The 12321-nt window shown below is 38.2% G+C and overlaps 1 protein-coding gene across 1 annotated transcript in view; it reads right to left on the bottom strand.

Annotated features, from left to right (window-relative positions):
* The window catches only part of FRK (fyn related Src family tyrosine kinase), a 109234-nt gene that overhangs the window by 15556 nt on the left and 81357 nt on the right, over positions 1-12321 (bottom strand). Inside the window, exons 3-4 of the mRNA XM_003986478.5 lie at positions 5824-5987; positions 3747-3915 (exon numbers count right to left, since the gene is read on the bottom strand). Coding sequence (XP_003986527.2) covers positions 3747-3915; positions 5824-5987 — 333 coding nt within the window. The remainder of the gene's footprint in view (positions 1-3746; positions 3916-5823; positions 5988-12321) is intronic.

The raw sequence follows: 12321 nt of genomic DNA on the forward strand, positions 1-12321 counted from the left end.
CTTTACCGGTAATTTTCAAAAATCTTTCATTATTTTTAAAGATATGATGTATCAGAGGCATTGCTGTAATTGAAGGAATACTGTCATTTCATATCTCAGTATTCACTATGGATAGTGCAAATATCATTTCCACTGATGCTCAAAGAGACTGTCCCATTCATCAGTATCTCATGATGAAGACTTCACAACTGATATTTGAACCCAGGCATGGATAAGCTTTGACATTCTAAAATAGCAGTCTGACTTATTTATTAATATGAAGTCAAGACGAGTTCCATGTGACTTGCAGATCATTTCACATAAACCATTTAGGCAGTCTAGCCTTTGGTATTCCCTTGAGAGTCTAGAAGTTCAGAACACAGGCTTGATTAAACTCCAGATTCTGGTCAAATCCTAGCTCACTGGGTACTCTTCAGCGAGTTACCAAACATCTCCAAACTTCACTTCTTCATCTGTATAACATGGCTAATAACCCTACTGATACCATAATATCATTATCAGGAAATTGCAATAACAGGAACATATATGTTTAATGACTGTAGGCCATTATTTGTATTATTATTAATAAGCATATTCTAGGAAAAACCAAACAGATCAACTGTATTTTTTTCACAGACTGAGGAGAGGAAGGGGCAAGGACTTACTGAGGAAAAATAGAGAAAAATGACCTATTCTCATTTCCGTCATGATCTTCTGTACTTCCTCAATTCCATCCCTATCATTGGAATTGGAATTATCTACATAATCAAAGAGGATTAAAATTTCGAGTCATAGTGGCAAAATGGAGCTGAGAATAAAAGAGGCACCCAAACCATAATGAAGGACTTTCTTCTTGTTAAATTTAGTTTGGCCTATGGTCAAATATGGATACAGTGGGATTCTTCCCACCACACCCTCAACATAATCTGATTCATTAAGTTTCCAGTGATAATAGTCACCATTCAGGCAATTTATATACACAATATGTTTCTACTCTAATGCTTTGGTAGCCATCAGATTTGTGAAATGCAGGACACTCGAATCATTGCCAAATCAGACTACCCACAAGACCTGAAAAACCACGGTACATCAGGAGCCTCTGCAGGTGAAGGCTGCTTAGAGCACTCCATGGCTACACTGGTTGCAGCTGACCAGCTACACAGCAGAGACCCAATTTCAAGTCAGCTAGTAATGCAGCATTAAATATTAATTTTTGCCTGTCAAAGCTACTATGGGAGTTGATTTCAGGCTCGTCTTTATTGCGTGGTAGTCTGCTAAGCAATAAATAGCTGCTAAGATTGATTAATGGCCCCAGTGAAGTGAAGACATTTAACCAATCACCAAAGCTGTTTGCTGCTATTACACTGTAAATCAATAATAATTATTCCTGTTGGAGAGAAAACTATCGTGGCGCTTTTTTTTAATATAAGAAAAGTGATTTTTTTTTGTTGTTCTTTTTTGACCTCCAGAAGGCCTTCCTTGGAGAGCAGTGTTAGGATGAATAGCTAGCTACTTCGTTTTGAGAAAAGAATGATTAGATTGAACAATAAAGTTTAGGCTCAAGTGTCAACGAGATTACGATTCAAAATAATATATATGCAGTGATTGTGAAAATCTCGGGTGCTGGAATAGATCATTCTCACCTGGAGTGCTCACACGGCATCAGCCACTTAAAAGTGCTTCTCCATCACTTCATGAGGCAGGTGTAAATGCCTGACAGACGTCCTGCACTAGCGAATCTGCACTTCCGTGGACATCTGTCAGCATCCCCATTGAAGCTAACATTTATTAAGAACTCACTGCATATATTTTATGTACGTTGACTCAATTTGTCCTCATAAAACTCTATGAAGTAGGAACTATTATAATCACCACTTCCAGATGAGGAGATTCGAAAGATTAATACATTGTCCAGTGTCCCAGAGGGCAGAGGCAAGGTTGAACTCAGTTCTAGTTTATACTAAACTTTATGCTCTTACTATAACACCAGAGGGGCCCAGACTTTCTTGGTTCATGGCATCTTCATTGTCTCAGTAACTTTTTTCATGATATGCCCTTAAGCCAAAATGAATACCTAAGAGTTCTATTGATTATTTGGTTAAATCAAAGCAACTTTAAAAGTATTTGTGTTCTAACAACTTAATACCCATTTAAAAAAGTAATACAGAGAAATTTTTGTGTGGCTCTTGAATGTGATCCCAGTCACCACCAAAAACCCAGTTTCACAAAGATATGATGTCACCAAAGGAATGGTGCTATCCAGCAGCACCCAGGTGCTCAAGTTCTGCCATCAGGAGGCTTTCAAAACCCTTAAGGAATTCTGGTTAAGTAAAGAATGAAGGTCCCCTAGAGAACTAATTTCTAGCCTCTAGTTATTATTCTTACCTATGTTATTAGATGTAGATGTGAGGCGACTACAGTAACGCTGTACTTTCATAGACTGTCTCCCCTGGGGTGTGATGCAATAGTGATAGATGTGAGTTCAGATCCTAGCTCTTCCATTTACTGACCTTATAATAATAATAATAACAGTAATAATAATAATTAAAATAAAAACAGTTTTTCTTGGTCACTTACTATGAACCAGACATTATTCAAAGCATTTCCACTAATGACCCAGTTTAATCTTCGTAATAATCCTGCTGGGTTGGCCTTAATAGTATCTCTTTTTTGCAAATGATAGAACTGAGGCACAGAGTAGTTTAAAATTTACTCAAGATCATAAGACTAGCACATTTCAGGAAAGTTACTTAATCTTTTTACATTTTCTTATCTCACTTTTAAAATAGAAGAGATAATGCCTGTCTGAATAAATATTATTTTAGTACACTCACTTTTAATTTCCATGATAGGAAAAAGGAAGATGGAAGAAAAAATAGTTCCTACATTTCCAAATATGAGGTCTTTTAGATGGACCATTTTACCTTTTAACCATAAACAATTAGTATTTAATAAGATTGTTTCTCCCTGAAGATCTCCAAGGTTCTATTGATTTAAGTATTGTTTTAAGTACTTCCAGTAAAGTCACCTTTTTAAGAGTTTATTTTATTTATTTTAAGAGAGAGAGAAACATGTGTATGCGTGGGGGAGGGGCAGAGAGAGGGGGAGAGAGAATTTTAAGCAGGTTCTGCACTGTCAGCATGAAGCCCGATGCGGGGCTCGAGAACCGTGAGATCATGACCTGAGCTAAAATCAAGAGTTGGACACTTAAGCGACTGAGGCACTCAGGCACCCCTAAAGTTAGCATTTTTAACGAAGGCTAGGAAAAAATGTGGAGAGGGACAATCCTAACTCCAGAGAAGAGATGCCTGGTTGAAATCTTGCATTGGGGATATTTTAAGACTTAGCTGATTCCAGGCACATGCTCTTGCCTTTAGAATCTGAAGCATGTTATGCTTTATGGTCACCTGGGCCAGAAACCATGATTACAGTACTTGCTTGGTGCCTGCATTGGCTGTCCTGTGACCTTGCAGACATTTACAGTGGCAAGTTGAGCTTATAAAAATTAACAAATGCTGGGGCATCTGGGTAGCTTAGTCGGTGAAGCATCTGACTCTTGGTTTCAGCTCAGGTCATGATCTCACAGTTTGTGAGTTCGAACCTCACATCAGGCTCTGTGCTAACAGCACAGAGCCTGCTTGGGATTCTCTCTCCCTCTCTCTCTCCCCCACTCACACTGTCTCTGTCTCTCTCAAAATGAATAAACTTCAAAATAATTTTTTTAATTAACATATGCCATTTAACCTTTGACATTCTCATTCTCATACCTGGTTTTAATGTTTTTACTGCTACTGGAGTGGTGTTGTTCCATAGGCCTTCCCATACTTCACCAAACTGACCAGATCCTAATCGCTTCAGAAGCTGTATGGAGTTGCGGTCTATCTCCCACTGGTCCACGGTTTTGTAAGACAAATCAAAAGGCGCTGGTACTTGTACCTGTTTCACAGAATAATTAGAAAAACTATAAGAAAAAGATTTAACAATTTTTTGGTTGAAAATAATAGCCTAGGCACTTTTAAAAAGAGAAACCATTTTTAAAACCAAAATATTGTAAATTTTATTCTAATTACTTTAAAATGGAAAGCAATTATGGCAGAATCTGTATCATTACCTCTTTGAGCTGATCTCCTCCCTAAATCTTGCTACATGAGGCACCTTGCTGTCCATCTGCCCCAGCCCACACCCAATGCCATCCCTGCCTGGGTCTGGCATGGTCTTCCTCTGCCTCTTTGCCTTCCTCTGCCAAGCCAAATCCTCCCAATGTTAAGACCCATTTGAAGTTCCACCTCATCCACAATTACTTCCCAGATTCTTTGGCCTATAGCATTTACCATATGTATCATATACTTTTGCATAATTAAATTTTTCATCTTATTTTGAATTCATTTATTTATTTGTTCATTCATGTACTTATTCATTTAATAAATTAATAATTTTTCAAGCACCAACAAAGTGCCATTCTGTAAACAAAGTAGGCATGACCCCTGCCCTCCGAGAGTTCATAATCTAGTTTACTATCTACCAGAGGAAATTCTTAGCCCATCCACCAAGTCATTAGCATTTTGAGTACCCAGAAGGTCATTTATGCTTCTTTGTGAACACTTTTCAACAATATTGGTTAAACAGAGTATTTTCTAAGCCACAGGTAAGCTATTCTTAGCATGAGCTTAACCATTCTTGTGGGGTCATTCATACCTATTCCATCCAACATGTAATACTTATACCAAAGTTGCATGTTCACTGGGCAGGATTTAAGTCAATGAATTCCCTACATACTGGACAAAAGTCTTCAGCTTCTAATTGTCCATAATATTTTGGTCAGGCATCACCAGGAAGCTTTCAGTGGTCATCCAGGCATAAACCATAGGGCTGGCTGTCCCATGGACAGTACATGAGAACTGAACTCAGACGAGGAGCTGAGGTTTTGCCCCACTACCATGTAAGTCCACTACATAACTTTAAATCAACCTAGGTAAAACATGCAACAATTGAATACTGATAGATTTAATAAACTCTATAAATGTTGTTCGGCCTGGCCAAACTATTATAACAGTTACTTAAATGATATTTCTGTATAGATATTTCAGCCAGATAATGAGCCTAGCAATTTCATATTGATATCCTTGATTACAGAGCTGAATAAGAATTATATTCCAGCACTTTTTTTCCCTCCAGCCATATGAGTAAGTGCTCCAGTGTCAAGATACCAGATTAATTTCTTGGAGCAAAGGATGAATATTTTCTGGCTTCAATGAGTGCCTAAGGTCAGGAGTTGGCAAACTTTTTCTGAAAAGAATGAGATAGTAAATATTTAGGTCTTTGTGGGTCATAAGGTTTCTGTTGCAACTATTAAATGCTGTTCATACAGAGAAAAATCAAAGGCAATTTTTAAATAAATAAGCATGCTTATGTTCCAATAAAACTTAATATTTAAAATGTAAGTGTGGGACAGTATTGGCTCATAGGCCATGGTTTCTCTATCCATGCCATAGGTAATCAAATGACTTTTTTTTTTCCTGAACGGACATATCACATGACTAATACTCCAGTATCTTTTTTTTTTTTAATTTTTTTTTCAACGTTTATTTATTTTTAGGACAGAGAGAGACAGAGCATGAATGGGGAAGGGGCAGAGAGAGAGGGAGACACAGAATCGGAAACAGGCTCCGGGCTCTGAGCCATCAGCCTAGAGCCCGACGCGGGGCTCGAACTCACGGACTGCGAGATCGTGACCTGGCTGAAGTCGGACGCTTAACCGACTGCACCACCCAGGCGCCCCTAATACTCCAGTATCTGAAGGGAAAGAGTTAACCTCAAAATCAACACAGCTTGAAAGCATTTTACCTTTAAGCATGGTTTTCCCAGCTGGACACACAGGCCATCCCTTGTCTTGGTGTAATGGCTCACAAATTCATTCAGTGTTGAAAAGATTCTTCTCTGGGTAAGGAAAAACCCCCCTTCATCCAGTCTTCTGATCCTGTAGTGTTTCACAATCCCTTCATCTAAAACTGGAACCCAAAATAAGTCCTATTAATATACTTCTTGCCAAAACCAAGCAAATCTACTTATTTTGTGGTGATAGTTTCAATGCATGGAATAAAATTTTCATAAATTCTGTTCATTTCTCAACTTTGTTTCAGAAAAGGCTTCAGAAAGTTTATAAAGGATATAGAGCAAAATAAAAAGGGAAAAGAAATGGGAAACCACATTAAAGGAAATAGAAGATAAAAATAACGGAGTGAGGTCACCACTAAAAATCTAGGCTTTGAGGCTTATTGAACTTGATTAAAACAAGCCATAAAATTGACTCTATCATTCTAAGGGTTCCTGCCTGACTCGGTCAGTAGAGCATGTGTTTCCTGATCTTGGAGTCGTGAGTTCAAGTCCCACTTATAAAAAAAATTTTGACTCTATCATTCTGGCAATGCAAAGAGGGAAATATTATCAGTTTCAGAAATCACAGCGTTCATAAGATAAAATCACAAAAGTTGTTTAAAAATAGTTCAACTCTTCCTGGCACAGAGACCAGGGAGCATTTTCTCCCATGAGATCCTATGAAGGGGACACTGAAATAGAATAAAACGGTGTCCTCAGGACTATCCGACAATAACATCAGGAATTCTGCAGGGCCGCTTATTATTCTGTCTCTTAATGCAGGGTGATAACAGAATGTCCGAGCACAGTTCAATAAAAGCCTTTCTACAGGGCCCAAAATAATGCACTCCATGTATACAACATCCCAGCACTATTGCTTGATCCAAGGGCAAGTCTCGAAACAGCCAGTGGAATGAACGGATTGCATACCCTTTTTCAAATCATCTGACTATAGCAGATTTCTTGCTTTTGCCTGCCACCAACAATTCTCCCTTCTTCTTGTAATAGCACCCCAATTTTTTTCAGAGAATCGTTGCTCCTCTGAGAGCATGTGGTCCAGAGATTATCATTGCCAACCTTGAGCCAAGGAATGTACAATCAGAGCCAAGAAGACTCAATTCCAGGACTTGTGCTACAGAGCTGCAGGAAAACAGGAAGCAGTTGTTATGATTGTTGTTTTGGTTTTGTTTCTGTTTAACTGCTAGGAGATTGGACCTACAGGCAAAATCTTGCCCCAGGCAGGGAGAAAGCTTTGCCTGGGAAGTTCTTTCCTTGATATGGAAAGTGAAGCTTAGACCCTGGAGCCAATCACACTGGCTTTTCAGCTTGAAGAATCAGTCACCTTTTTTACTTAAACTAGTAACTTTTTTACTTAAACTTTACTTAAAACTTTCTTACTTAAACTAGTTTTTGCACTTGCATTCAAAAATATTGACTAATACATTTCATAAGCTATTCTTTCACTTAGCCAAGTTATTGGTAAGTATTGAGCAGCATTTACCAGGACACAGATATTCTTAATTCCTTGCTAAATATAAAAATTATACTTTAATAATGGGTCATGCTAGAGCAATGCTCTCTTGAAAGAAAAGAAGACTAAGAAAACAGCTCAATCCTAGTTTGGAAGTTTACTGAGGGCATGCCAATGACTAGGGCAAAGTTTTCCTCACAAGAGAATTGGCGCACATCACAAGAGCTCAAATAAAAAACAGACAATATCACACGTTGCCAAGGAAGTAGAGTAAATGGAACTCTCATACACAGATGATAGAAGTGTAATTTTTACAATCACTTTAGAAAACCGTCATGCTCTACTAAAACTGAACACAGTCATACCTATAGTTTAGTAATTCCACTCCAACATATAACCAACAAAATGTACAATATATACACCAAAACACATGTATAAGAATGCTTTTAGCAGTGTTATTTGTAAGAGTCTAAACCTGGAAACAATCCAAATGTCCATCAACCATAGAATAGACTAATAAATTATTTTATGTTTGTCTAGGGAATCCTATGCAGATTTGTAAATAAAGAAACCATAAATACACGCATCTACATGAATGAATCTCACAAACACAAAAATATAGTTCCCTTATTTAAAAACTAGCAAAACTATTGATATTAGGAGTCAGACTGGAATGTTGGAAAGATTCTCTTTCTTGACTGGATGCTGGTTTACATGCATGTGTTCACCTCATAAATGCTCATCAAACCAAACTTTTATAAATTGTGTATTTTTATTACACATGTCATACATCAATTTAAAAGAATTTTTTAGGGGCACCTGGGTGGCTCAGTCGGTTAAGTGTCTGACTTCGGCTCAGGTCATGATCTCACAGTTCGTGAGTTCAAGCCCCACATCGGGCTCTGTGCTGACAGCCCAGAGCCTGGAGCTTGCTTCAGATTGTCTCCCTCTCTTTCTGCTCCTCCCTCACTCATGCTCTCTCTTGCTCTCTTTCTCTCTCAAAAATGAATAAACACAAAAAAATTTTTTTAAAGAATTTTTTAATGGTTATTTGCTCTAGTTCATGGACAAATAGAATATCAAGTCCCCAAAGTGCTACATCATGGCACATGCTGAATTATTTCAGTCTAGAAAGTTTTTAAGGTAAATGCTACCTAATTCTCATTATGGATATCAAATTTTCTCAGTAAAGTATTCAAAGAACACTAATTTTAAGCAAAATAACTTTCTGATAAGTAGTGTGAAAAACCTAGTTACAAAATGTCCTCCTAAATAACTGAGTTAATTTTTGATATAAGAATATAGGTTATAAGCCAGAAAAATACAGAGGAATATCAAACATAAATGAAAATTTTTTTGAGTGCGTGATGCTGAATTTGAAGGTAGCCTTTCTATTACATCAACAATACTAATAATGTAACCAACACACCACACAAGCACAACTAATAATGTAATAACATCTTTTGTTCAATGCTTTTTGAATAATATTGAATAAGAAAGACAGTTCCCTGCACCTAGATGAAAGCTCCAACAGAGCTTTTCTGATCACACTTAATTATAGGTTCAGCTTTCACTTAAAATCACAAATGCAGTCTCAACTCAAGCTTAGATTGCCCAGTCCAAGATATTAATCAAAACACTCTGCTATTCAGTTTAATAGCTAATCTGTCTGTTCAGGTGTACATCAGGCTGAAAGGCAGCAGTGGGAAAGGTAGGTGTGGGTGGCTGTCTTTCTTTCTCTGCCTAGAGGTGTTCTTTCCTCATGGCCTTGCCAGCCAGGATTTGAGTATCTAGGGTAAGAGCATAGAGAGGAGGAGATAAAGAATGAGGAAGTTCTTATTGGACTGGCAGAGTCTAAATCAGCTTCAACTCTCAGCCTGGCAGACGTTCAAGCTGATTCTTCTGTCAAGAACACTTATGTAGCCCCCTCCCTCCTAAGATGCAGGTGTCTGCTAGGCCACCTCTGCCCTAATTGCTTTTCAGCTTCTGTTTCTTTAGCAGTTTACCCTCCACTCCAATGCTTACAGGTCCCCCCTCATTTTCTGGCAGAAGTCCTCTTGAGCAGAACCCAAAACTCCTCCAGACCATTTATCTACAGCTCCCTGGCACTTTTGCTCATGTACAAGGTCCACTTATGGTCTAAGATAACACTCACACATCCTTTACCCCGACAGTTGCTGGGGACTGACTGATGCCATGTGGCACCTCCAACCTACTGCTACAGGCTGCTTTAGCCTACTCAGCCATTGGAGTCAGGCTCGAGTGTTGTATCTGACCAACTGGAGAGAGCAGAGAATAAACTCTCACAGTGGACTTGTCACTAGGTTTGGGGTTCCACTCATTTCCCTGGGAAGATCAGAGGGACTCATAGCTTTTTCCAAAAGCAAAATGCCTTGATCAAAGCATTCCTCCCTCTTACTATTAGCACCCTTTTAAGATCACTAACAAGCTGAAGGATCCAATAGCTGCAATACCTGTCTTTGACCAATTTCTTGGTAAACTCTGGGTGTGGTGATTTGGCATTGGATTTTACTTCCATTGTATCTTCACAGCTATAGTCAAAAATTCCATCTAACATTCTGTAATACTCACATTCATTGAACCAAATGCTATGCTAAGCACTGTAGTACATTATCTCTTTTTATCCTCATAATAGCCATACAAGGTAGACATTAATAGGCCTGTTTTGTAACTCGTAAAAGCAAGTAGTGATATTGCCAGGATTCAAACATGGGGACTTGTGATTCTAAGATTCCTTATAACTGGAGAGTTTCAGATAGTAGATCTAGTTGTCAAATAAGACACATCCAGTTCATGACCATAAAATCATGTCATCTGTTATGTTAGTATTACGTATAACAAATCTAAAGACTCCATCAAAAAATTGTTAGAACTAATGAACAACTATAGTACAGTTGCAAAATACAAGTCAATATAAAAAAAACCTGTTGTTTTTCGATACACTGATAATAAACTATCACAAAGAGAAATTAAAATAAAAATCCCCTGGGGCACCTCGGTAGTTCACTTGGTTAAGTGTCCAACTTCAGCTCAGGTCCATGATCTCACAGTTCATGGGTTCGAGCCCCGCTTTGGACTCTGTGCTGACAGCTCAGAGCCTGGAGCCTGCTTTGGATTCTGTGTCCCTCTCTCTCTGCCCCTTCCCCACTTGCACTCTGTCTCTCTCTGTCTCTCAACAATAAATAAATGTTAATAAATAAATAACATAAAATAAAAATCCCATTTACAACGGCATCAGCAAGAATAAACTACTTAGAAATAAATTTAACCAAGAAGGTGAAAGGTCTGTACTCCGAAAACTATAAAATATTGATGACGAAATTTGAACATACACGTAAGTGGAAGGATATTCCATGCTCATGGATTGGAAGAATTAATACTACTAAAATGTCCATACCACCCAAAGTCTTCCACAAATTCAATGCAATCCCTATCAAAATTCCAGCTGCATTTTTCAGAAATAGAACACACAATCCTAAAATTTGTAGGGAACCATAAAAGACCCTGAATAGCTGAAGCAATTGAGAAAGAACAAAGCTGGACTCATCACACTTCCTGATTTCTTTTTTTTTAATATAACATTCTTTTTTATTTTATTTTATTTTTTATTTTTTAAAATGTACATCCAAGTTAGTTAGCATATAGTGCAACAATGATTTCAGGAGTAGATTCCTTAGTGCCCCTTACACATTTAGCCCATTTAGCCCTCCCACAACCCCTCCAGTAACCCTCAGTTTGTTCTCCATATTTATGAGTCTCTTCAGTTTTGTTCCCCTCCCTGTTTTTATATTATTTTTGTTTCCCTTCCCTTATGTTCATCTGTTTTGTCTCTTAAAGTCCTCATATGAGTGAAGTCAAATGATTTTTGTCTTTCTCTGACTGACTAATTTCACTTAGCATAATACCCTCCAGTTCCATCCACATAGTTGCAAATGGCAAGATTTCATTCTTTTTGATTGCCGACTAATACTCCATTGTATATATATATACCACTTCTTCTTTATCCATTCATCTATCGATGGACATTTGGGCTCTTTGCATACTTTGGCTTTTGTTGACAGTGCTGCTATAAACATGGGGGTGCATGTGTCCCTTCGAAACAGCACACCTGTATTCCTTGGATAAATGCCTAGTAGTACAATTGCTGGGCCGTAGGGTAGTTCTATTTCTAATTTTTTGAAGAACCTCCATACTGTTTTCCAGAGTGGCTGCACCAGTTTGCATTCCCACCAACAATGCAAAAGAGATCCTCTTTCTCCGCATCCTCACCAACATCTGTTGTTGCCTGAGTTGTTAATGTTAGCCATTCTGACAGGTGTAAGGTGGTATCTCATTATGGTTTTGATTGGTATTTCCCTGATGATGAGTGAAGTTAAGCATTTTCTCATGTGTCAGTTGGCCACCTGGATGTCTTTTTTAGAGAAGTGTCTATTCGTGTCTTTTGCCCATTTCTTCACTGGATTATTTGTTTTTTGGGTGTTGAGTTTGATAAATTCTTTATAGATTTTGGATACTAACCCTTAATCTGATATGTCATTTGCAAATATCTTCTCCCATTCTGTCGGTCGCCTTTTAGTTTTGCTGATTGTTTCCCTCGCTGTGCAGAAGCTTTTTATTTTGATGAGTAAAATAGTAGTTCATTTTTGCTTTTGTTTCCCTTGCCTTCGGAGACGTGTTGAGTAAGAACTTGCTGTGGCCAAGATCAGAGGTTTTTGCCTGCTTTCTCCTCGAGGATTTCGATGGCTTCTTTCATCCATTTTGAGTTTATTTTTGTGTCTGGTGTAAGAAAGTGGCCCAGGTTCATTCTTCTGCATGTCACTGTCCAGTTTTGCCAGCACCACTTGCTGAAGAGACTGTCTTTATTCGATTGGATATTCTTTCCTGCTTTGTCAAAGATTAGTTGGCCATGCGTTTGTGGGTCCAATTCTGGGTTCTCTATTCTGTTCCATTGATCTGAGTGTCTGTTCTTGTGCCAG

This window comes from Felis catus, chromosome B2 (genome assembly GCF_018350175.1).
Source record: "Felis catus isolate Fca126 chromosome B2, F.catus_Fca126_mat1.0, whole genome shotgun sequence".
Lineage (NCBI taxonomy): Eukaryota > Metazoa > Chordata > Mammalia > Carnivora > Felidae > Felis > Felis catus.